The sequence below is a fragment of the Enhydra lutris genome, unplaced genomic scaffold, assembly GCF_002288905.1.
Source record: "Enhydra lutris kenyoni isolate GAN:26980312 unplaced genomic scaffold, ASM228890v2 scaffoldscaffold15, whole genome shotgun sequence".
Lineage (NCBI taxonomy): Eukaryota > Metazoa > Chordata > Mammalia > Carnivora > Mustelidae > Enhydra > Enhydra lutris.
In genome coordinates, this window is record NW_019154099.1 from 767,309 (window position 1) to 795,043 (window position 27,735).

Genomic DNA, 27,735 nt, shown 5'->3' on the forward strand with positions numbered 1-27,735 from the left:
TGCTTGGGTGGCCGTGTGTCTAGATAAAATTTGGGGCTTTTGATTAGCGAGAAGAGAGATTAGATTTTAAGAAGCAGTGAGCAGTTTCTGAAATAAAATGTAAAAAAAAAATTAATTTTATTTTAAAAGCTTTGGAAACCGCTTTCTAATATGACTGACTACTTGTTCTAAGTTTATCTTGTTCATTTCTGCCCCAGACCTGGAACATACCAAGTTCTGTGTATTAAGAAATGGTATATGTATATGGAGATCATAACCTGGTTTTCAAAGTGGGCTGTTGAGTTTGTCATTGTTTTGAGGCCTTTTCAGTGGACAGTTAGGAAGTACATTTTTTTTTTCCCCAAAAGAGAAAGTGTGTCCTGAATTCACACTAGTATTTCCGATTAAAATTTAAGGTAGGTATTTGTTAAAGAATATGATTATGTTATAAAGATCCAAGTTTGATTCCTAGCTTTGCAGCTAATTAGAGGTGTAACCTAATTCTTTTTTGAAGCCTTAGTTTCCTCAACTCTAAAATGGGGATAGTAATAGCTCTATCTCATGGTGGTTGTAATGACTAAGTGAGATAATAAAGGCTTAAGAGATTTTGCTGTTTTTATTATTCTCTATCACATTACAGAAAGGAGAAAATTCTAATTCTTGTAGGGATCAGAGAAGACTTGCTCATGAAGGCAACAATGATGCTTTCAGGAAAGATAGGATTTTAGTGGGATATACAAGTTTTTGTATCAGGATAACCAGAGACTAGCCAGGGAGTATGATCTCCATTGGTTAAAACTGGAGCATAGGATTTTGTTTTGACCTTTAAAAAAAGAAAGAAAAGAAAAAAAGCCCTTTTCCTTCATAGCATTTAGCATAATGTCTATTGCATAGTAATCTGTGTACCTATCTGGTTTATGCACTGTAACCCCAGTGCCTGGCAGAGAATAGTCGCTCAGTTGATACTCATACTGTGAATGAATTTTTATAGCATTTATAAATAACAAAAAATTTAGCATTTGATTATATACATATATTATTTTCCTGAAGTTATTTCCTAAGTGTTACCTTATCCCTTGTTCTGCTATAGCTTAGGAATTACCAACTGACCTAGTTTCTTTAAAACCAGTAAATTTTATTTATTTTAAAAGATTTTATTTATTTGACAGACAGGGATCACAAGTAGGCAGAGAGGCAGCCAGAGAGAGAGAAGGAAGCAGGCTTCCCGCTGAGCAGAGAGCCCGATGCAGGGCTTGATCCCATGACCCTGAGATCATGACCTGAGCTGAATGCAGAGGCTTAACGACTGAGCCACCCAGGTGCCCCTCCCTTTTTTTTTTTTTTTTTTTTAAACCATTCTGAATAAAGTCACTGTGTACATTGCCCAACAGGTCCTTTGTGGACATAAGTTTTCATTTCTCTTGGGCAGCATATGCATAGGAGCGCAGTTGGTGGGTGATATGGTCAGTGTGTATCTAACTTCCTAAGAAACTGCCAAACTGTTCATTAGGGTGGCTCTACTAGTTTTGCATTCCCACCAGGTGTATGTGAGAGTTCTAGTTGCTCTACATCCTTCCAACACTTGAGTGTTTCAGTCTTTTAAATTTTAGACAACGTAGTGGGTGTGTGGTGGTATCTTTTGGTTTTAGTTTGCATTCCTAATGACTAATGGTGTTGAACATCTTCTCATGTATTTATATGCCATCTGTGTGTCTTCTTTGGTGAAGTGAGTGTTCTTATATGTTGCCCATTTTTTATTGGATTGTCTTGTTATTAGTGGGTTTTACGAATCTTGTACATATTCTGGATACAAGTCCTTTATCGGATACATGTTTTTCAAATATTTTCTTTCAGTCTATGATTTGCCTTTTCCTTCTTTACAGTGTCTTTTGAAGAGCAAATGCTTTAAATTAATTTTTTTCTTTTATGGTTTGTGCTTTCTGTATCCTATTTCAGAATTTTTTGCCTAGCCTAATGTTACTAAGATTTTTCTCCTATATTTTCTTCAAGGAGTTTTATATAGTGTGAGCTCTCTTAGGATCATGATTCGTTAGAATTTTTATGTCTCATGGGAGGAAAGTATTGAGATTAATTTTTTGAAACATCATTAATCTTATCAGTGCTATTGTTAAAAAGAATCCTTCCCCCATTGCATTGCTGTGGCATCTTTGTTGAAAGTCAGTTGGTCACTTGTGTCTATTTCTGGGCTTTCTATTCTGTTTTGTTGATTTCTATGGCTGTCTTTAGCCAAGACAGCAATATCTAGTCCTATTAATTTAATATGTCTTGAAGTCAGTTAGTTTAAGTTTCCAACTTGTTCTTCTCCAAAATTGTTTTGTCTCTCCTACGTCTTTTGAGTTTGTTTAGCCATAACATTTCAGAATTAGCTTGATAATTTTTTGCAAGAGAGCCCACTGCAATTTTGTTTAAGCTCTCAGCCCACAAGGGGCTTGAATGTATGACCCCAAGATCAAGATTCGCATGCTCTCCTGACTGAGCTAGCCAAGGCGCTCCACCTACTGCAATTTTAATTGGAATTACATTGAATCTGTAAATTAATTTGGGAAAAGTCAACACCTCACATTATTAGTTATTCTAATCCCATGGAGATGGTAATCTCAGATTTTTTAAGTTTAACTTTTCTCAGTGGTGTTTCTAGTTTTTACTGTATGTTTTGCACATGTATTTTGATGCTATCATAAATTGGTCTTTTTACTTTCAATTTCTGATTTTTGCTTGCACATAGAAATAGAGTTAATTTCTGTATTTTGACCTCATAATCTCTGATTTTCTTAAATTCACTTATCCTGTAGTAGCTTTTTGTAGATTTTTGGGAATTTTTTGCATACAGGATCATGTTTATAAATGTAGAGAGTTTCACTTACATGTTTTCAGTATCTGCTTTTCCTTTTCTTGCCTTTTTTTTTTTTTAAAAAAAGGTTTTATTTATTTGACAGAGAGAGACAGCGAGAGAGGGAACATAAGCAGGGGGAGAGGGAGAAGCAAGCTCCCTGCTGAGCAGGGAGCCCAATGTGGGGCTTGATCCCAGGACCCTGGGATCATGATCTGAGCCAAAGGCAGACCTTTAATGACTGAGCCACCCAGGAACCCCTCCTTTTCTTGCCTTAATGTGCTTGGAAAAGTGGTGAGAATGGACATCTTTGCCTTGTTCCTAATCTTGGGGAATGGGATTGGGAGTGAAAACTTTAACCATGTAAGTGTGATGTTAACCATAGGTTTTTTGTATACTCTTTTTATTGGATTGTGGAAATTCTCTTTTGTTCCCAGTTTGCTGAGGCTTTTTTTTTTTTTTAAATCATGAATGGCTAGTGAAATGTCAGATGTTTTTAATGCATATGTTCAGATCATCATGACTTTTCTTTTTTAATCTTGTTGATATAGTGAATTACATTGATTTTTAATGTAGACCACACACGCATATATATATATATAGTTGTGTGTGTATCCTTGTTACATATTCCATAGATGAGGAAGCTGATACACAAAAGTTGTGATGTAAGAAAGCAAACAATAGGAACCCAGAAAGCAGTAGTTTGAATTATTTGCTATAAAGTCAAGCAGAAAAACAGATTTTAGTAAGGTGACTTTATATGGCACAGTGTAAACATTAGACGGGAATCCAGATAAGTAACAGGATGTGGCAAAGTGGGAGGAGGTGGGTTTAAATCTTGTTTTTTCCTAAACCTGCAGTAATTTGGACTAATGTATCAATTCTTTGTGTAAAGGTTTCTTTAACCTCCTCCTACCCGCAAATGATTCTGTTTATTTGAGTCTAAGAAAGTTTGCCCATTCTTACCCTCCTCAGCTTTTCTGAAATCAGGAGAGTTGTATTAGCTCTGAGCAGGGAGGTAACCTGTGATGGACTTGTATCTGGTAGTGTCTATGTCAGTGCAGATTTTACGCAGGGGTGTGAGTCATTAAGCTCTCACTCAGGCTGAACTGTTTGCTTTGCTAGCACCTCATGTCAGGTGAAATTTTTATATTCTATTTTATAGAGCTAAAATGTTTCAGTTTAATGTGAACATTTGGTTAATAACTGCATTTATAGAAAAGCTAGTAATAAAGGCAAGATTTCCTTCCCATTCTCATTTTCTTTTCACAAAGGCTTTTAATTACTTGCATTTTTAATTGTGTCTACTCACATATATACAGTTTTTAAAAACATATATTGTGGAGCTTTCAAATATATACAGAAATAGGGAAAGTAAATTAATAAACCTCAAGAACCCTTATCCAGCTTCAACTGTTACACACATTTTGTGGGTCTTGTTTTTATCTGTTCTGCCCCTACTGCCATTTTTAGCAGGAACATTTTATTATATTTATTTATTTTGAAGGATTTTATTTATCCTACAGAGAGAGAAAGAGACCCCACATGTGTGAGCAGATGAAGGAGCATAACGGGAGGGAGGAGGAGGAGAAAAGAATCTCAAGTAGACCCCTCATGGAGTACAAAGTTGCATGCACATGGTGCTTGATCTCACAACCCTGAGATCCTGACCTGAGGTGAAACCAAGATTCGGATGCTTAACTGACTGGGCCACCCAGGTGCCCTGGGAATATTTTAAAAGCAAATTACAAACACTGTATCATTTCACTCATAAATACTTCTGTATGTGTCTTTGACATTTAAGGACATCTATATCTATCTGTCTACATCAGCAGTGTTCTATAGCCTAATGAAACTTTAATATATTTTAACATTTTGTTAAATTTAAATTAAAAAATTTTTTAAAGATTTTTATTTATTTATTTGACAGAGCTAGCAAGAGAGAGGGAACACAAGCAGAGGGAGTGGTAGAGGGAGAAGCAGGCTTCCTGCTGAGCAGGGATCCCAATGCGGAGCTCAATTCCAGGACCCTGGGATCGTGATCTGAGTCAAAGGCAGACGCTAAATGACTGAGCCACCCAGGCACCCCTAAATTTAATTTTTTAAAAATAAATTCTTTGCCCCATGTGAGGCTTGAACTCAATAACCCTGAGAACAATAGTCACATGCTTTATCCACTGGGCCAGCCAGTGCTGCTAAATTTAATTTTTAAATAAGTTAATTTTATTTTTAATTTATCATTATAGCTTCACAGAATTTTTAAGGGGTCTAATAAATAGTGGTCTAATATCTGATCTTTATTCCAGTCTCCCTAATCGTCTCAGAAATGTTGACAGTTATTTGAACCAGAATCTAAATATGCTTCATACATTACATCTGATCATCCAATTGCTATGTATTTTTAACTAGAAGTTTCATAGAAGTTTAACAGAAATTTGGATTCCTAATTCTTGAAAAAAAATTTTTTTTTTTTAAAGATTTTATTTATTTATTTGACAGACAGAGATCACAAGGAGGCAGAGAGGCAGGCAGAGAGAGAGAGGAAGGAAAGCAGGCTCCCTGCTGAGCAGAGAGCCCGATGTGGGGCTCGATCCCAGGATCCTGGGATCATGACCTGAGCCAAAGGCAGCGGCTTTAACCCACTGAGCCACCCAGGCGCCCTCTTGCTTGAAAATTTTTAAAAAACTTATTGCTGTATAGTGAATTAATAATGAAATTTTAATAATATGATAATACAGTAGATTACCTACTGAACGATAGGCAGTGCAAATAAAGGCAGTTGAGAAATTGCCAAATTTCTGAGAAGTAAAACTCTCTGTAATTATGAAGAAATGTTACTGAGGAATCAAACATCTGGCCAAAGTCAACCTTTGAAAGTGAAGCATTGTATCATCTAGTAATTTGTAATTGAAATAAAAATAATACAAAAATATTCTAAGGTTAATTAATTGGAAATGCAAATGCAACACTGTTAGTCTTTAATATACCTTGAAATTACACTTTTCAAACTGAAGGTGCTAGTGAGGTAAAGTTCATAAGCACAAGCTATAAAATATAACTTTCTGATGTTCTTAACTTCTGAAGGCCAAAAGGGATTCAGAAGAACCTCTAGACCCAGTGTGGAGAGCACTTAAAAGTCTATGATACTCAAATTCAAACTCGGCGGTAGGAGAGAAAGAAGGATATGAAGCCACATGGATAATTGTATGCTGTTGTTGGAGAACTTTTTATATACATTTAATGTTAAATTTTGGGGAACCAAAGAAATATGTTAAAATGATACTATGCTTTAGAACCATAAGTTATAAGTAACAGATATGTAGGAAGATTAAATGATGATTCAAGCAGGATGTTTAATTGAAACCCTAGTATAAAGTTCAGCAAATAATGAATTGTCAGCTTGTTAACTTGCTTTGTGATTTGAGGCAATATTTGGTATGAACAAGAGGTCTTTAAGCTTTGTCTTTCTCTGCTTCTTGGAATTACCAAGAAAAGCGTATTATTTTTAGGGGGTACAGTCTGTTTCCAGAGGATAGGGACATATAAAACATGCTGTGGGAAGTTTTTTGGTAAGTTTTCATACTTGAAGTATTACGTGTTGTCAGTTACCTAGAAAATAGTAGCTCTCAAAATGACTCAGAAAGCTCTTACTATTTTTTAGTTTTTATTTTGTTTTTATTTATTTATTTGTCAGAAAGAGAGCATAAGCAGGGGAAGCTGCAGGCAGAGAGAGAAGCAGACTCCCTACTGAGTGAGGAGCCTAATGTGGAACTTGATCCCAGGACCCTGAGATCATGACATGAGCCAAACGCAGACGGTTAACCAGCTGAGCCACCCAGGAGTCCTGCTATTCATTTCTAAAGTTTTTTATCAACATGCTTTAAACTAAACTTCTGACCTAATACTTTATAATTTATTATAGTTTTAATGTTGTATTCTTTATACTTTGAGATTTTTTATTTTATTTTTTTATTTTTTTGAGATATTTTTAATATTAATAATTGTGAGTAGTTACATGTTATTGTACATCTTTTGAGAAAAATATTCTTTTGGTTGTGTGTGCGTATTTAAAACTTAGTTTTGTAGCTTTTACAAAAAATTATGCTTCATATGTAAAGTACTCTGTTACCATTTTGAGCATGTTATATCATCACTTTAAAAGTAGAGGTAGAGAAAGTGTTAGGGCCTTGGACATAGCATATTCTATATTTTTTTGTCTATAATTGTTTTTGATATTAGTCCTTTGCTTTTTGCTTTCATTAACCTGTTTATTCCTCTAATTCCTATTCCTTTTGCCATCAGTCACCCTGCTGCTTTTCTTAACTATTACATTCTCCTTAACTTGCCTTGTTTTTTTTTTTTTCAGCTTGTCATATCATAGCAATAATGATTCTAAAGCACACCACTTGAGTGTTACTTTGCTGTTAAAAATGTTTGATTGCTTTCCATCGATCACTAGATTCCTTAGCACCCTTCACAACTTAGATAGTCACCTTATTTATCCATACATCATCCATACATCATTTATTCATTCAGCCATATTTATTGAATTTCTTCTGTGAATCAGACACTGTGCTAGGCTCTGAGTCTCAAATGGTGAGTAAAAACAAACAGGAGCTCTACCACCATTGGTCTCATTGAGAAGACAAACATTAAATAAAAACGTCACATAGGGCACCTGGGTGGCTTAGTGGGTTAAGCCTCTGCCTTCGGCTTGGGTCATGATCTCAGGGTCCTGGGATCGAGCCCCACATCGGGCTCGCTGCTCAGCAGGGAGCCTGCTTTCCCCCCTCTCTCTGTCTGCCTCTCTGCCTATTTGTGATCTCTCTGTCAAATAAACAAATAAAATCTTAAAAAAAAAATAAAAAAATAAAAACGTTACATAGATCAAAGTAAAATTGCAATTATCATATATCCTGCAGAAGGAGGAATATGTGCTTTAAGAGCTTGCAATAAGGGCACACTAGATCTAATCGGGGAGCTCAGAGAAAGCTAAGATCTGAAGAAATGAGTAAGATTTACTACACAGAAAGTGGGAAATATGATCATATCAGACTGTGCAAAGAATCTTCCCAATGGGAGTATTTTTTTTTTTTTTAAAGATTTATTTATTTATTTATTTGACACAGAGAAAGTGCACAAGCAGGGGGAGAGGGAGAAGCAGGCTTCCTGCTGAGAGGGGAGCCCAAGGTGGGGCTCAGTTCCAGGACCCTGAGATCATGACCTGAGCAGAAAGCAGACACTTAACCAACTAAGCCATCCAGGCGCCCCCACCCCCACCGAAAGGAGTATGTTTTGAGAACAAGACTAGAAACAAGCTCATGTGACTTAGTGCATGAAAGAAGAGGGATCATTGTATAAAATGGAAGGTTGGCTTGACCACATAAGGGACTCGAAGCAATGCCAAGTCATGTTGTTATTAAAATAAAAGCAATAGGAGGCCATCCAAGGGTTTTATTTGGAGATACTGGGTGGAGGAGGGGAGACAAATGGATGTTGGAAGACCAGTTAGGCATTGTTGCATTAGTTCTGCTGATGGATTGGCTGAGGAGTTTGGTGATGGTAGAGAAGTAGTCATTTTAAGAGATACTTGTAAGGTCAAATCAACCAAATTTGGTGACGTACATTATATTACATTTGGGGTAAAATAAGGAAGAGGGAGATGGCTTCTTGCAATGCTGGAGAGATTATGATACCATTCACTGAGCTAGGAAATGTTGGGTGTCATTTTGGGTGGAGGAAAATCATGACTTCAGTTTTGAAGGTTGAGTTTAAGGTACCTTTGAGCCATTCAAGGGGAATGTCAAGTAGGCAGAAGAATGCTCAGAAGAAAGATCTAGGCTGGATATATAAAAATGTTTAATATTATCTGAGTATTGATAGTAAATGAAGCTGTGGGCAGGGGTTGAGGGTTTAAAATGTAGATTGGCCAAGACTTAAAACTAAGCCTTGAGGATCTGTAGCAGTTAATGGTATTGAAGGTTGAGTCTGGGTTGTGTGTTGAAGGTAGAATACAGAACAGCCAGAGAAGAGGAGGGAAAACCATGAGAATATTCCAATGTGAAAGCTAAAGGAGGAGTGTCTAAAGAGTGGTAGTTTGAATACTGCTGGGAAGCTAACTATGAAAAATCTCCACTAGATTTAATGGCACCATTATCTATTTCTATGTAATACATCATCATAAATCTTAGAAGCTTGAAACCAGTGTATTATTTCTCAAGATTCTGTGGGTTGAGGTCATTCAGCTGGCTGCTTAACTGGGGCTGGAATATTGAAGATGGCCTTTTTTTATAATCTGGGGCTTTGGTACTCGTTGTTGCCTGGGCACTTTGCTGCTTGTCCCTGTGGCTTCTGTCTCCATATGCTGTCTGATCAGTCAGTGGTCAAGTTCAATCTTCCTTTCGAGGAAGCTGGCTCCCGAGGGGGTGATAATGAAGTTGTGAGGCCTGTTAAGACTTGGCCTGGAACACTTTCCATACTTGTCATTTATCACAATGACCAAAAAAAATCATGGGTGACTTTGTGTGGGAATTGTTTTAGTGGACTGAAAAGACTAGGGAATTACTAGTAGATGAAGAAAAAAATTCCTTGTCATTCTTTTTTATTTTCTCTAAACTTGACCCAATAGGCTACTAACTGCCTGAATACTTCTGGTTTTTTCTTTCATATATTCCCTTTCTCTGAATGTTGTTCCTCTGTCTCCCCCATATTAAAACCTTACCCATTCTTTTTTTTTTTTTTTTAAGATTTATTTATTTGTGTGAGAGGGTACACGAGCAGGGAGCAGAGGGAAAAGAAAAGGAGAGTCAGACTCCCCACTGAGCAGAGTCCAGAGTGGGGCTCAGTCTCTCTCATGACCCTGAGATCATGACCTAAGCCAGAATGAAGAGTCCAATGCTTAACCGACTGAGCCACCCAGGCGCCCTTAAAACGTTACCATACTTAAAGGCCTTCTTAAAATCTTCAGTTTCTCCTTTCTACTTTACTGTCCAGCAGCTTTGAATTTTAATTTGGTTTTTCATCCTAGTATTTTTTTTATTTCTTGCCTCCTATATTTTTGATGATGATCTTCACCCTGCACATGCCATCGCCCAATCTACAAAAGGTTCTAGATTCTTAGTCAACTTTTCATTTTCCTAACTTACTCAGATGCTGCTTTTCTGTGAGCCTTCCCTGGTTCATCCGCCAGATAATCACTTACTCCTTTACTCCCACATGTTATATCATCAAGTACTTTCAGCCTGTCATATCATGGCAATAATGATTCTAAAGCACACCACTTGAGTGTTATTCTGCTGTTAAAAATGTTTGATTGCTTTCCATTGTTCACTAGATTCCTTAGTGGCCTTCACAACTTAGCCAGTCACCTTATTTATCCATACATCATTTATTCATTCAGCCATATTTATTGAGTTTCTTCTGTGAATCAGACACTGTGCTAGGCTCTGAGTCTCAAATGATGAGTAAAAACAAATAGGAGCTCTACCACCATTGGTCTAGTTGAGAAGACAAACGTTAATAAAAACGTCACATAGATCAAAGTAAAATTGAAGTTATCATATACAAGGCCAAGTACTTGTTATGGCTTCAACATACGGAATGACTGTTTCTCCACCCCCTGCTCTAGGTGTCAGGTTTTGCAGCTCATGTTTTTGTGTCCTCTATGTGGGTACATACAAGGGGCATAGAGATCAAGTACATACATAGTAAGAGAGTAATCCTCCCAGCTCTTGAAGATAAGACTACCTGGTTTTGTGACCTACCATAAACATTCCGTGTTTGTGTGTTTGCATCCACATCTGTGTGTGTTTTGGGGTGGGGAGAGCATAGGTCTTATTGGCAGGACTGAGAGGTACTTGTGTTCTGACTGTAGCTCTCACTCTACCCCTCTTACTCTTGTACTTTTCTTCTACGGTGGGAATGGGGAAGACCTCATTTATTTCATTTGACAAATACTGTGATGGGGGTGGGGCACAGAAAAGAATAAGATCCTTCTCCTTGCCCTCTCTCAAACTGGTGGGATAGGTAAATAGGTGCCAGGTAAATGGGTCATTAAAACATAATGTAGGAAGTATGATTATTAAAGGATTTACTATTTGAATTACTTCTGTAATAGAACCAGTTGGCAGAACATCTAAGTGCAAGGGAAACCTCCTAAGTGTTGGTACAGATCAATCAGTCTTGACTCTCATGGTTGGCTCTGGTGTAGACATTATCTAGGAGCCAGTTAGGTGGTTGTATACGATGAGAAATCTGCTTCGTTTCTGAATTAAAGATGTTTTAAAAATAAATTTCTTTTGTCTTTTTTTTACTATTTGCTGACTTTTATTCTTTACATTCTGTGGGTCTAAAAAATAAGTAGTTAATGTGTAAGAATTCTGGTTATCTAAGGTTTTTAAAGATGTTTTAAAAATAAATTTCTTGGGACGCCTGGGTGGCTCAGTTGGTTAAGCGGCTGCCTTCGGCTCAGGTCATGATCCCAGCGTCCTGGGATCGAGTCCCATATCGGGCTCCTTGCTCAGCAAGGAACCTGCTTCTCCCTCTGTCTCTGCCTGCCTCTCTGCCTACTTGTGATCTCTCTCTCTCTCTCTCTCTCTGACAAATAAATAAATAAAATCTTAAAAAATAAATAAATAAATAAATAAATTTCTTTTGTCTTTTTTTTACTGTTTGCTGACTTTTATTTTTTACATTCTGTGGGTCTAAAAAATAAGTAGTTAATGTGTAAGAATTCTGGTTATCTAAGGTTTTATAATAGTTTCTCTTAAAGTGAGCTAGCTAAAACATGTCCTATTATTTGGCTTGGTATAGTCCTTATTAAATCTTAACATAATGCCATGCTTTAGTAGGTGCTCAATGAATAACAGAATAATTAAAATTTAAGTTGAGCCTTAGCCCGTTCTTAGCACAGTCACAAATAACTAGGATTTGAACCATAATCAAAAACAAAACGGTCGAATGAAGGAGAGATTGCACTTTTATAACAAAGGTTGAGCAAGCCTAATGATAGACTGTCATTAGACCTACCTAATCTGCCCTTTACTTTTGATACCTGTAGAGAAATAAATTTTATTCCTTTTTAATAAGAAGTTCAGGAAAGACTCAAAGGTGAAAAGTCAGTAAGATAGATCTCCAAAGGAAAGAAGGAAAAATGGGACAGTTTTCCTAAATTTAAGCTGGAGTTACGTTTCCTTTTCTGTCAGCTACCAGGATAATTACATAAGTTGTCTGAATGGTGGTAACAATGAAATGAATCATTAAAATAATATAGAGGGGCGCCTGGGTGGCTCAGGTTGTTGAGCATCCAACTCTTGGTTTCAGCTTAGGTCATGAATCTTGGGGGGATCAAATCCCGATTCAGACTTTGTTTGTGCTGAGTGTGGAGTCTGCTGGAGATTCTCTCCCTCTGCTCCTCCCCCTGTTTGCACTCATCTCTCTAAAATAAATAAAATCTTTAAAAAAAAGTAAATAATATAGAAAACTTCAATTGTATACAAGTAAAAATAAAACTGTTATTATAAACAATAATTTTCTTTGCTTATTAATAAGTCCATTAGACTGAGGTTTTGCCAAGTACAGTCTTATGAAGACCCTAATAAAGACCAGTAATGTCATGATTATGGGGAGATTATTCTTGAATTGCATATGATTTAGCCAATTCTTAAAATTTTCAGTCCTTACATGGTCTAAACTTGATTATATAGCAGGGATTATTTGAGTATGTATCCTCCAAATATGTATCTTCTGACGTGGAATCTTACATTACAACTTATCTCTAAAATGGGGATAATAATAGTACCTGTACTGGTTTGTTATTAAATATACGAAAAGCTCATAGAATTTTGCTTGGCCCATAGTAAGTGCTCAATATCCTAGCTATTATTCTTGCTTACTTTTATTATTGTTATTGGTCATGTACTTAGGAATTGGGAGAGAACAGTAGGAGGGAGAAAATATATTACTGCATCTTTACATTGGATAAAGGAGTAACTTGGGGGGAAAGCATAGGACGTTTCATAAAACAATCTAAATTATTTATAAAATATTACTAATTAGTGGCTTAAAATCACTAGATTTTTAAAGGGATGATTTAAAATTTGCTTCTAAAAGTAGTTATTTTTCATAATTAAACTTTCCTTTTTTCTATTTAATAAATTTTCTTTTTATGTGGTTATCTCACCACTTGATTTTTTAAAAAATGTAGGTAATGGTTTCACTAGTGGTTAGGCAGTATAATGAAGTGGTTAAGAGCACAGAATCAAGGGTCAGACCAGCTGGGTTTGAACTCTGTCTCCTTACTATTTACTGTGTACTTTAGAAAGTTATCGGAATTCTTTGTGAAAAAACAGGTGTTTTTGTCATTTGTAAATAGGAATTGTATGGTGCTTATCTTATTTGTTTATTTTTGTGGGTTCAATGAATTAATGTATATAGATGTTAATATATAATAAATTAATATATGTATATATATTTTATATATATATATGAGCCATATATATATATGGTTTAGAACAATGTTTGCCGTATAGTAATAACTACTCTATAAGTGTTGTTAATGACCAATTTTTTTTAGCATCATCAGTGTAGACACTTAACTTTAAATACTCTTACACTGAAGTTTCTTGAAATTAAGTTTTATAAAACTTTTCCTGCCAAGTGTTCAGAAATAAGCTAATAAATATCTTCCTAACCAGTATTTTAGTTTTCTGGTTAGCTTATCCTTCCAACACACCTCTAAAAAAAATTCCTTTAGGAACATGATCCCTTTCCTCTGAACTCTTTGAGTGATGGGACCACATTTTATTATGCATCTTTAAATACCCAGAACCTAAAAGATGTTTAATATTTGGTAGGTGAATAAAAAATGGTGACTGAAAGGAGCATGCATAATTTTCAGGGAGTATTTTGCCCTCTTGCAGTATACTTTAATAACTGATCAAGGAGAACTCTTTGTTGAAGTCCTTAAAAATGTGGGACCTTTGGGTTTGTGATTATAATCTAATCTACTTTAAGTTGAGGCATGAAGTTTTCTTGTCTTTGATTTTGTATAAAACATAATAAGTTGACTACTTGAATGAACACTTTATCTGCTTTTGACACTTATCTTCATATTAACATATTCAGATATTCTGGATAGATAAGGATAAATGATACAAAATTTCAACATATTTGCCAAATTTTGTGTTTTTTTGTTGTAGATTTTTTAAAAATTTAGTAAATGAAACAGAACATTGCAGATCGTTAAGATGTAGTTTCCTTTGTTCCCCTACTCAGTGTTAACTTTCTTCCCTCTTCCCCACCCCACCCCATCGTGAATTTGGTATGTAGCTTTTTAGTTCACCTTTCTCACTTCTACTACATGTACATGTTATACGTATATAAAACTAGATTAAGTAATAATTTAACAGTGCACACAGATGCTTATCTGTGTCATTTTTCATCTTGCTTTCTTGATACTGTTTTGATTCACAAATAGACTCACACTTACAGTTGTCCCCCAATATAAGAAAAAAGGTGATATTCTAGAACAGTGGAGAAGGATGTTTTTTTAATAGTATGTCAGTTGGGTGTCTGTTTGAGAAAAAATCTACCTCTACTTCTACTCATAGAACAAACTCAATTTCAGATTTAAATGTAAGTGGTAAAATAGTAAAACTTTTAGAAGAATATAGAAGAAATTGTCATGACCTTTGAGGGCACAGAAAGTACTAACCATGGAAGAAAAAATGTATTAAGAAATTCAGTTTATCAAAAGATACCACTAAAATAGTAAAAGAGGTCACAAAGTGGGAGAAGATATTTACAGTATGTATATCTAACAAGGGACTCATCCAGAATATATTAGTAATTTTTCAAATCAATAAAAAATGTTAACTCAATTTTTTAAAAAGCAGGCAGAAGCCTTTAGCAGGCACTTGACAGGAGCATTTTTGTTCCTCGGTGTATACCAACAGAAGCGCATGTCTAGGTTTTTCATAAACCGACATGCTGTAATTTCATAGTTGTACTATTCATACTAGAAACTAGAAACAACCCAGATGCTTATCAACAAAAAAAATAGATAAACTCCAGTACATGTTCTCTCTCTATTCCTTTGTTGTCTCTCTCTCTCTTTCCCTGTCTTTTATACTCACATGCTATGTGGCAATGGGAATGAATGACCTACACTTAAATATGCAACAGTATGAGTCTCAATCCCATAATATTAAATGGAAGAAGCCATAAGCCAAAGAGACCATATTCTGTAATTCCATTTATATAAAGTTCAAAATCAAGGAAAACGTCAATTGGAGAGAGAGAATGACTGGAGGGGCATAAATTAGTAAGTTTCTGTTTCTTGATAAAAATGCTCATTACACAAGGACATTCATCTTGTGAAAGTTCACCAAGCTATACATTAATTATTTATGTTCTTTTATGTATGGATGCATGAATTGTATGTATGTTATATTAAAAAAATACTGTTTTGAGATTTATCCGTATTGGATCTTAGAGGTCGAGTTTATTCATTTCTACTCTGATTTATAAACAGACCATAGTTTGTTTATTGATTCCCTTATTAGACTTCTAGGTTGTTTCCTGTGTTCCTGTTTCAAATAATGCTGTAGACAGTATTTTACCTGGCTTCCTGTAAACATACATGAGAGTTTCTTTAAGTTGTATAACTAGACGGGGGCACCTGTGTGGCTCAGTGGGTGAAGCCTCTGCCTTTGGCTCAGGTCATGATCTCAGGGTCCTGGGATTGAGTCCCACATCAGGCTCTCTGCTCTGCGGGGAGCCTGCTTCCTCCTCTCTCTCTCTCTCTGCTTGCCTCTGCACCCACTTGTGATCTCTCTCTGTCAAATAAATAAAATCTTTAAAAAAAAAAAAGATGTATAACTAGAGATGGCATTGCTGGTTCCTGGTGTATGCTAATCATCAGCTTATCAGATATTATCAAATTGTTTTCTAAAATGGTTATATATGAGTGATGGAAAGTTTCCATTGAGATACACACACACACTTCTCATCACTTTCGTCAACCCTTGAAATTTTGCTCACGTGATGGGTGCAAAACGATATATCCCTCATATATTTTTTTAAGATTTTATTTACTTATTTGATAGAGACACAGCGAGAGAGGGAACACAAGCAGGGGGAGTGAGAGAGGGAGAAGCAGGCTTCCTGCCGAGCAGGGAGTTGGATGCTGGGCTCGATCCCGGGACCCTGGGATCATGACCTGAGCCAAAGGTAGATGCTTAACGACTGAGCCACCCAGATGCCCTTCCTCATATTTTTAATTTGTATTGTCTGGCCATATGGATTTCCTTAGGTATTTTTTTCTCCCATTTTTCACTATTGAGAATTACCCATTTGTATTTTTGTACATTTTTCTTATGGTTAATTTTATATTGATTTCTTGATTTATGTGCAATTTGCCTTGATTCTCAGAGTCCATATATTCGGAAAGGCCTCCATTTCTGATTTTAACATGCTGCTAGAATTTCAGTTGTAGACTTTAGATTTGGAATAATTGAACCTTCTTAAGAATATTTTTCTTTCAGGCTCTTTGTATTTTTCCTGTCCCTGTTTGCCTACCATTGTTCCTTCCAATATTACCGGCACATTTCAACCATAGGGAATTTTTTTTTTCCCTCCTCTGTTGGTGAGAGGGGATATGGGGAAGGGGAAATGATAAATAGAAAACTAAATAAAAATTTGACAAGTTTTATAAAAGTGATATAACTATGTATGAAATATGCTTGTGACCATTCTTGGTTGTTTTGTTTATTTTGCTTGAAATATTTTCCAGATCTGGCATTCCACAAAGGCCAGTTATTTTGTTTTATATTGTCTCCCTTGTAGATGCTTATCATTAAAATATTTGATTTGTGTGTGTGCGTGTGTATGTGTATGCCTGCCTGTCTGTGAGTGTGGAGAAGCAAGAGAGAGAGAGAATTATCTGATTAGCTGTGTGTGTATGTGTATACAGTTTGGAAACTGTCATTATCCTATGCACTGCTTATATCTGAGGTCTTTGCAGTGCTGTTATCCTGTGGATTCTTGAGACAGTTCCATGTATTGATTATATCCCAGAGTAACTATTCCTCCTCCTTCCTCCATTGTTACTTGTGCTTTGATGTTTTTGTGATCTTAGAAAATGACCGAACACTCGGTGGTTGTGCTTCCCAGGTGCAGAGGTGACTGGTCTGGAGTAAAGGAGATGATGGAAACAGTGTTTTCCTCTTTCTCTTCTGGCAAGGTGTGGTAATATTAGCAAGGGCTTGGAGTTCCTCAGCTGTTTTCCAGGTGTCACGGAGAGAGGTTAGAGAACCTTCCTCACAGAACATCCTGGCCCAAACTTCTTCCAACATTCCATCCTATTCCCTCTGACTTCTGCCTTAAGTAGGATCAGTGCCAGAGGAAAGGCTCATGACTCCTGGCCATGGTCACCAAACCTTGGCTGATTTGGATCTTGCAGCGTATTCTCTTGGCATGAAGCTTTCGGAGAGGTGCCAGCTTAGCAAGAGCTTCACTACGAATTCTCTTCTGAGAATAGAATTTGATTTTTTTTTAATGGTTTAAGGTAACTCACAAAAAAATTGAGTCTTAAGTCAGTGTAGAATGACTTCAATCCCTAATTTAACAAGTGCAGAAATCTTTGAGGTGAGAAATAGAAAGGCCATAAGCAATAGTTATGTTTGCTGTATGACCAAAGCAGTCTAAACTTTGGCAATTAATTTGGAAGTGATGTTTTAAAGTATTTTCTGTATTTTAGAGAAAACTCTAAATAAATCCCCAAGTATGGTAATCCTGGGCTTTATTTTTATTTTTAAGAATTATATATGTGATGAAGTTTTTGTTTTCTGGGCACCATGTCATTATCACACATAAAATATTAATAATTGCAGTAAGGTATATTCCGTATTTTCTCAAAAAATCTTTGCTTTTGATTTCTTTGTCTTTTCTTCTGTAATGTTCCACCAACCCTCCTCACTCCCCAGTCTTTGCTTTTTCATGCTATTGATTTATTGGAGAAGGCAATCATCTGTCCTATAGGATGTCCCACTTGCTGGATTTGACTTGTTGCTTCTTGTGGTGGTATTTAACTTGAATCCGTGTCCCTAGCAGTCCCTGTAAACTGGCAGCTAGAGTAAAAGGCTTGGTGAGGTTTAGTTCAACCTTTACTTCCCTTTCCCCTTTTCTCCTTTCAGTGCTCCACATCTGCTGTTGCATCACTTCTTGATACACATTCTTTCTGGTCATCTCCATTTAGTTACGCTAAGATTTGTGTGTGGATTCTCTTGGTCCTCTGTTACTTACTTGGTGCAGAGCTACCCATTAGAATCACTTCAAACTCTTCTAAGATTCTTAAGAATCCCAAATCCTAATTTTAGCAGGTCTGTTGGGATTGGGGAAAGATAGCTGTTAAAAAACACATGGAAAAATAAAAGCCCTCTTCCTTTACTCAGATGTGGTAAGAATCATTATTTTTAATACACTTAATATGTAATTAGAGTGACAAAATTTTCTTTTATGCAGATGCTTTGGGAATATATGTTTTGTCAAAAAATTAAACCTAATTAAAATTATTAACTGGAAACGTTTGTGGCTGCCGTGGTATACTAGAAAAAGTACTGACTTGATCCCAGGAGGCCAGATCACTTATTCTTTCTGACATTTTTTAATCTAGAAAATAGGAATAATAAGATATTTATTAGAGGCTTGTTTTAATGATTAAATGAAATGATTTATTTGGAAGCAGTCCAGCACCTGGTGGTTAGTTGAATGGAAACCTAAAAAGCATTTCAATAATAGATGTTTTTCAATTGAGGTCTTTAGAGTAAAAGCTTAAGAAAATTGACGTAACAGCCTCTCAGGTGCTTATTTTAGCCGTATCTTTTCTTCATAAGCATTTGTTTTTTAAGTGATAGGAGACTGATGATATTTAGTTTTAATATATGTGTAATTAATGTGGCCTTTTGGGAAAAACAGCCTGTGGAATCTTATTTTTTCCCCCCTTATTTTCAGCTCCATTTACCTCTTAATTCTCCTTTGCCTGGAAGTGAATTGACCAAGGAACCTTTTCGTTGGGATCAGAGACTCTTTGCACTAGTGTTGCGGTTGCCTGGCACCATGTCAGTAGAAACAGAACAGTTGACAGGTGTGCCTTTAGATGACTCTGCGATCACACCAATGTGTGAAGTAACAGGCGGTAAGTTTCTTTGCTGGCAGTAATTCAGTGACTTAAGGCAGAGTTGATCTGAATGTTTTAAATGTACATTTCAAAAACTCCATGTTTGTTTTTGTTCAACGAGTTAATGTTAGGAATTACAACGACATCAATGAACTTCTGTTATTGGATTTGAATGGGATTTAATACTACTGGATCTGAAATGAATGGTATTTCTTTCTACCCATATAGAAAGTGCTGGTATTTGAAGTTGTTAAACTAATGCCTTACCTATAAAGATTACCAATGGTTCATGAATGCAGTAAAATTATTTTCTCTGAAAAATGAACAGAATTTTGAAAATCATCCCATTAACCATGTAATGATTGATTCCTTGGTTAAGTACAATTTTCCCTAGAGGCAAAGAGGAAGCTAGGTAGTAGGTTAGAGGAACAGGTAGTGAGGTCTTATGCAGCTAGTTCAGGTAGTCACTATGTTAAGTGAACAATAAGGATACTCTGGAAAAAGAATATGTGAATAGACTCAGAACTTCTGTAATGTGGAATTGGTCAGCAGATGGGTTAAATTCATACGGCTATGTATTGAGTGTCTGTGTGTGTCAAGCACTGTTCTATGCTTTAAGACTACAGTAGTGGATATGACAGGCAGTGGTATTCTTGCTTTCACGGAGCATTTTAGTTTTCACCTAATGAATTTAATTTAGTACTCACTCAATGTCCAAATCTGACATACCACTATTTCACCTGTGTCAGGGGCCGGTGGCCTTAGTCCCTAGACACAGGCAGTGCTCCTTATTGAGATTCCATGATAGACAGCCTCATAAGTTAAAGGAGAATCTAAGCTTCAATTGATATTTTAGGTGCCTTCTAAAATTCTCAGACAGAAAGGGTACCCTACACAGGTATATGAAGTAAATAAGTTAAGAGGTTATTTTTCACATTATTAAATGTTCGTATTTATAGAAGTACTTTCTGGTACTCTTGTAATTCCTTGTAATTCCTTCATAGTTTACTTAAAAAAGGTATATACATATATTTTTAAAGATATATCTATCTAAATTTGAAAATCCACTGTTAACAATTCCTTGTTTCCTTGTGCATGAATGGTATTTTTCAGTGACAGTCCTCATTGTTTTTGTGGGTAGATTCACATTTGTATTCAGAAAATTTTAGTTTTCCGGCTTGGACGGACCCACTTGCTAAAATCCTGATTTTTTTTTTTTTTTTTTAAAAGCTTTAGGGTTTTTATTAATGGATGGAAGGCCTTGAAGTTGTAATTTATTTACACTCTTGCCTTGAAAATTTTTTTATTATATATGCTTAGTTTGAACTCAGAATTATGATAAAGTTATGGGACAATATGTGCTATAACTTTTGCTTCTAGGATCAAGAATATTCCGAGTGGGAAATGAAGTGAGTGGTATAATCAGAGAGGGTCTGCAGTGAACCTGAGACATCATGTAGTGGTTAATATCCTTGTCTTTGGGCAGGAATGTACTAAAGCTATTTTGTTTATTCTTGGAAAGGAACATCTCCAGAGGAGAAGATCTGAAGTGACCCTTGGTAATATCTTTCAATCACCCAGAAACTTTGGTCAAGAAATTAGGAAGCTCCCCCAAATACACATCCTGAATCTCTCCTTAATGTAGTGGTTTATTTGACTCTTTCTTGCTCTTGCTGTAAGAATATTGAGAAGCTGTTCAAATGCCACTCACCTTTTCACAGATCTGAATAATATGTTCTTTTTTATTATTTTAAGACTGTTTCCTAAAGAAAGTTTTGAGGATAAAACACTAGAAAAATAGAAAAAACAGGAAAGCTAATATCCACTGGCATTGCACTTTCCAAATAAGTAATCTCTACTAACAATTCATGTGCATTTTTTAACTTAATGTGTGTGTACATTTATTTTTCCCATTATAGAATAATTTATGTCACTAAGGAAAAGTTGGAAAGAAAAATGCCTGTGTTGTCACGATCATTAATAAGTTGTTATATTTTCTAGGTATACTCTAAAAATATTGTAAAATTGTCGTTGTAAGTATTTTTCTTTTATTAGGTAATTAGTGAGTATCCATTCTATGTAACTGTTTTTAATGCTGGAAATAACAGCAGGAACAATAAACAAAGATCACTTTTTGGACTATGTGACAGATAAAATCATAAAATGAATAAGTAGTAGTATTTTAGAGAGTGCTACTTACTCTAAGGAAGAAGCAGGGTAAGGATGTAGAGAGTAACTTGAGGCAGAGAATGAATATTCTTGGAAGGTCTTTGAGGAGGTGATTTTTTTTAAAACCATGAACCTAAAAGTTTGAACTATACTGGTTTGAATCAATGTGTTCCTTATCCTTGGAGATTATCATATTTGTTTAAAGAAATAAAACATTTATTCTTTTATAAATTCTATACCTCTAATACTGAAGTTAAGGCCTCTTGTTTTAATAGGGCTTAATCATTTTTAGTTGTGTCTTAAAAATACTAATCCCCCTAAAATCATTGTTACATTATGTTTACTGAGTCTTTATTGTGGTGGAACTGACCTAAAACATATTAGTTGCAGGTGTATATCATAATGATTTGGTATTTGTGCATATTGTGACATGACCACCACAGTAAGTCTTCTTAACATACAAGCAGAGATCTGAATAATGGAGTAAACTATAGGAAGATCTATGCAAAGAAAATAGTAAGGGAAGGAACACACTATATATTTTTGTGAGCAACAGGAAGGCTGATATGGCTGGGGCTTAGATAAGGGAGGAGTAGAAGGTAATAGGTTTAGAGCAGTAGGTGAAGGTTGAATATTGAATAGCCTTTTAAGCTATAATAAATATTTTTTATTTTCCAAGTGCGATGAGGAACCATTGGAGGGCTTTTTCTAGGGGGTGATATCTGTTTCTTTTTCTGAACTATCACTTCAGGTGCTGGATAGACTATACTGTAAAGTAGCAAGAATAGAGGCAGAAAGGCTAGTAAGCGATGATAGCCCTTTGGTTTAAAGTGTTGGATTTGGGGGGATGGTGAGAGGTGGTCTGGTGCAAGGGAGAACTTGAGGATGAGGGCAATGAGAGCAGAATGAATCAAGGATGATTCTTAGATGACTCACTTGGCCTGAATACTGGAGATGAATGGCTGTGACCTGGACTGAGATGGGGACACTGGGGAGAAGCAGGTTTGAAGGAGGTGCAGGGATATCAAAGCAAAAAATGCCTAATTGATATGATGGTGGAAGTCCTGAAGATAAAAAGTACTTTATAAGAATTGTAAGACATCTAGAGCAAATGCATTTAACTTTCTTAGCCTCTATAAGGATTGTTGCCCAGTTTATTACAAATATTCTTTTTGCTGCTTCTCCATTTTACTAAAATGCTGGTGTAGTATACTTCTGTGGGAAATTTTTTTTTTCCACTTCTGCCTTTAGATTCACTGTATTTAGTTTGATTTTTTTGTGGACTCTACATAATAGTAAGTAAGCCAGCTCCTTGACTTGAAAGTGTGTGCTTGTAAGCCATGATTTTAGAAACTGTGCTTCAATACAGAGAGTTGTACATTATAAGGGATGAGTTTTGATTGAGAGAATAAAAGAAATAGGGTATAGGTTTACTTTGTAAAAATGGCAAAATTTGCTATTTCCTCTTTACCTTCAAAAGAATGGATATTTATTATTTAAGTGACTCAAGTTTATTAACTTTTTCTTTAGTTTTTATAAAGCATCTTTGTAATTCTTTTTTATACTAAGATTATAACTGCTATACTCCTATTTTCCTAATCAATTGATGATTGATTTCCTAATCATTGATGATGACAGGATAGAGGAGCAGAGAGAATTGCTACAATTTTATACTTTCAAATTTTTTGGTTTTTAATGACTTCTTGGGAATATGCTTTAATTTCAAGAAATAAGATAATTCAACCTTTATATAATCTTCTAGATACTTTGTGTATCAAGATGATCAATCTTTATATGTATTGTGACTCAGAAAAAATACTTTAATTTATCAATTCTTTCAAATAAGTATGATTCCATATAGGCATTCTGTTTTAAATACTGATTTCAAATTAACATCATGATTTCCAGGGAACAAAGTATACCCAGATTAAAGTTTCTAATGTCCTGTAAAGGTTTGAATCTTGGGCGTATTAACTTGGATAAATGAACCTCTCCATGCTTTAGTTTTCTTATTTATAACCTGGAGAAAGTAAGCCATACAGTTGTTGCTAGGATTAAATAAATTAATATGATAAAGTGGTTTGAATAGTGCCAGGCATGTAGACATTCAATAATTGGTAGGTATTTTTATGATTATGACTACTATTATTGTATACAGGTAGGTTGTTTGTTATCTGATACTTGTTTTTCTAAGTATAGCTGATGGTCGATTTGAATCACTCTACTGCCTAATGTTTTCTATTCTGAGTAGCCTTTAATAAATCACATGTCGGGTATAAACTGATGTGAGTAATTTGATATGTCAAATATAATGATACATAGCTGTGTTTGGAAATAATTGGTAAAATCAGAAAAAAAATGTAGGACTTTTCCATATTGAGCTTATTGCAAATAACATTGTTAAGATGTTTGATTAGACTGTTTTAGTTGTGAAAGTTCTCAGCATTGGTTTGGATCAGCACATGTGATAGAAATATGATACAAGTTACATACATAATTATGACTATCATAGTAGTCACATTAAAAAGGTGAAACTAACCTCAGTATCTTTTAAGTCAGTAAGTACAAAGTATTTCAACATGAAACTGACATTTAAAAATTTTTGAAATAGTTTATATTTTTTGTATGAATGTTACAAAATAAGTTATATATTTTATAGTTATTATACGTTTCAATTTGGACTAGCCATTAGATGGACTAGCCATCTCAGTAGCCATACGTGGTCAGTGATTACAGTAGGGGACAGCACAGGTCTAGATACATTTATGGAAAATCCCTGTTAAAGAGATCTTTTCACTAGTATGTTTTTTTAACCACTAGCATTTTATTGCTCTGTACTAAAAATTCTATAGGTTAAAATATACAAAAGGAAAATTCATTTAAGATAGGTTTAATTTCCCAAAGGAAATTCAGGAAAAGCACATGCTATCATCTGTCTTAAAGTGCAAATATGTCAAATATGCAGTAATTTCTAATTAATTAATTAATTTCCAATTAAATAATTGAGTATCTGCCATGTGCTTAGCATTACTCATAGTGATAATACTTTCATTTATTAGGAGTAAGATCTTGAAGGTTAGTTATTAGATGTTAGGTATATGTATTAAAGATAAACTATACTGGGTAATAGTTGAAGATAATTTTATGTATGTATTTTAGGTTATATTTTATATAATATACATATATAAGTATATGTATAATATGGTTTTTTCATTATTGTTTTTTCAGACCAAATTTCTGTTTTCTGTGTATCTACATTTAGAAGAAAAATTGTACATACTGTCATAAGATGGAATTGTTAGTTGATTGAAAATGACTATTTTTTTTTCATTTTTCCATAAGATAATGAAATAAAGTCAAACTTTGCCATTGAACTTTTGTTAATAGTGTCAGAAACCCAACTGGCTTGGGTTCTGGCTTGCTAAAGGTAGAAATTTCTGCAACTAACTTTATTCTTTTTATCTCAGGCCGCTCATACTCTGTATGTTCTCCAAGAATGCTTAATCAGTGTCTGGAGTCTTTGGTGCAGAAAGTGCAAAGTGGGGTGGTAATAAACTTTGAAAAAGCAGGACCAGATCCTTCACCTGTAGAAGGTATTATTGTACTTTTCTTATAGACATTCTAAACTTTATTATTGAACTAGAACTGAAAAATTACTATGATTTGGCTTTAAGATTGACAAGGTCAAATTATTAAGATGACAAAATGGCTATTGGTAAAGAGGGAAGATTAAACAGGAAAGTGAAGATAAACTGATAGTGGTTCACTAGCATCACTTTTTTATACTGATTGTTCATAATCATATAGGAGTCAAAAACCTTATTAGGCATTTACGGATTAGCAGACTCATACTTCCTTTTTTAAAAAAAAAAGACCACTTTGCCTCTCTCCAGTATATGTGCTTATCTTGTGTTCCTTAATTGAACAAGAATGTTCAATCCTAGGTGTTTAATTCCTTAGCTACATTTTTTCTAAGGATCAGTCTGGTCAAAAACAAATGGTTTGTGTGGTTACAAAAAAGAGGAACCAGCCTTTGCCATTAAGCTGGATTCTATTCTAGTTAAGTTCCACCTGACTTTATTTTAATATTCTGTGATCATGAACTATTTATATTTGCTAGAGGGTATAAGGAGTTACACTAGAACCAATGGACAGCTTATACCTGTGATCCTCTGTGTAGTATGGCATAGCTTATAACAAAATTACAGAGTCATTAATGACACTTGGTGGAGGTGATCCATTGAGTGGGTAAATTGGGAGAACAGAAAGGTCATAAGGAAAAAAAACTGGTTACTCTCAGAGGGGTATAATAGGGAAGGAACAGAAAATGGCGAAGTTATATAAATTGTGTCACTGTGTCTTTAAAAAAAAAAGCTTCTTTATATGACTCTTAGACACAGAATGTATTTATTTTTAAATTATTTTAATATTTGGCTTAGAGTTAGGCACCAAGTATATGTTTAATAAACTGTTGAAGACAGTTGCTGTTTTGCTAGAATTATTTTAGATTGAAGGTAGATACCTCGAGTTTGATTTGCATATTAAATTTTTTTTGTTATTTAGGCTTTAGTTAAAAATGATTTTAAAGAAATCTTAATTTAGCTATAATAGCTAGTATTTACTTAGCCAATGGATGACGAAGAGATTGGGTTTTTGCCCCTATCATCTAATAATAGGGAAAACATACCATTCATTAAACAAGTATCTACCATAAAGTAGGTTTTACTTATTCTGAACTGGCAAGTAAAGGATACTGTGGGACCTCCTTTCAACTGTTGAATTCATAGTTGGAATTTATAGCCTTTACTGTTTCGTGAATTTTAATCTAGGTGTTAAGTTGTCATGATAGTAGAACCATTCAAAAGAAACAGGAAAATTCAGAATTGAGCAAGACTCGGACATTTTTACTAGGTTAAGTAACAATGGATATAATTTAACTTTTTATGGCTTTTTTTCCTTAATGATACATACTTTCTTTGTCTTAATTTCTTTGCTATAGATGGGCAGCCAGATATATCAAGACCTTTTGGATCACAGCCTTGGCATAGCTGTCACAAACTCATATATGTCAGACCAAATCCTAAAACTGGGGTTCCTATAGGTCATTGGCCTGTTCCAGAATCTTTTTGGCCAGATCAGAATTCTCCAACACTAGTAAGTACCAAAATGACCGTGACTTTGTATTAGTCACCGTTTAACTGCTTTTCATAGTAGTTTTAAGTACTGTTACCAAGGATGTGGCTAATTTACAGGAATTAGACAGATATTCAAAGTGCTCTGGTAAGCTATTACATGATTTAGTATACTGTATCATTCATTATGAAGTAATAGAAAAAAGGTGTTGGTTTCCTTTAGAATCTATTTTTGTTTTTTAAGAATTTATTTCTTTATCTGACAGAGAGAGAGATCACAAGTAGGCAGAGAGTCAGGCAGAGAGAGAGAGAGGGATAAGCAGGTTCCCTGCTGAGCAGAGAGCCCCATGTAGGGCTGGGATCATGACCTGAGCCGAAGGCAGACGCTTAACCCACTGAGCCACCCAGGTGCCCCCTCCTTTAGAATCTGTTATGTTTATGTTTTTATTATTGGCATTTGGGTGCAGAATCATAATGTAAGAAGAGTTTCTCTTTGGTCTCTAAATATTAATGTAACATAAGGATTTGTCTCTAGGATACAATTTAGAATTTAAATGAAAGTTTAGAAAATAATTCCAATTGTTTATAATCTTTTAGGATGTAGTCTTAGAAATTTATGTTGACTTTCATGGTTTTAGGTTATATCCAGTGTTTTCATTCTGGAAGTTTTTAAGTAGAAATGACTTTCTGGTCTTGTTTATATGAATCATTTTTAGAAATTGTGAGGTTTATTGAATGATCATTGTGAATTAACAGTATTCACTCTATGGTTCTTACAGTAAAGGGTAAATTCATGCAAATTAATATCTAGCCAATGATATTAATACACTTTTTTCAGAATAGCTTTTTTCGTAGTATATGAGCTTTTTTTTCTAGTTTCTAGTATCTAGGGATACTTTGTGGGAGAACATGTTAGTAGTTCTTTTGCTATTACCTTTAGAAGATAATAATCATATTTCAGAGATCCATGAAGCAGTTTTTTTTTTTTTTAAGATTTTATTTATTTATTTGACAGAGATTACAAGTAGACAGAGATTACAAGTAGGCAGAGAGGCAGGCAGAGAGAGGAAGGGAAGCAGGCTCCCTCCTGAGCAGAGAGCTTGATGTGGAGCTCGATCCCAGGACCCTGGGACCATGACCCGAGCCGAAGCAGAGGTTTTAACCCACTGAGCCACCCAGGCACCCTCCATGAAGCAGTTTTAATAAAGTTTCATGCAGATACCATTTTTTAATTAAACTGAAACCTTTCTGAAACTTTTTTTCATTATTATTTTTGTTAAGTTTTTATTTTAATTCCAGTAAACATACGGTATTATATTAATTTCAGGTATAGGATATAGTGATTTAACACGTCCATAAACATCCAGTGCTGATCACAAAACTGCACTCTTTAATCCCCATCACCTATTTCACCCATCCCCTCACCC

General features: G+C 35.1%; 1 protein-coding gene across 1 annotated transcript in view; it reads left to right on the top strand.

The window, feature by feature from the left end:
• LOC111147011 (integrator complex subunit 6) overlaps nt 1-27,735 on the top strand; it is an 87,126-nt gene that overhangs the window by 38,178 nt on the left and 21,213 nt on the right. The window contains exons 5-7 of the mRNA XM_022502855.1: nt 18,842-19,025; nt 24,644-24,769; nt 26,176-26,330. Coding sequence (XP_022358563.1) covers nt 18,842-19,025; nt 24,644-24,769; nt 26,176-26,330 — 465 coding nt within the window. The remainder of the gene's footprint in view (nt 1-18,841; nt 19,026-24,643; nt 24,770-26,175; nt 26,331-27,735) is intronic.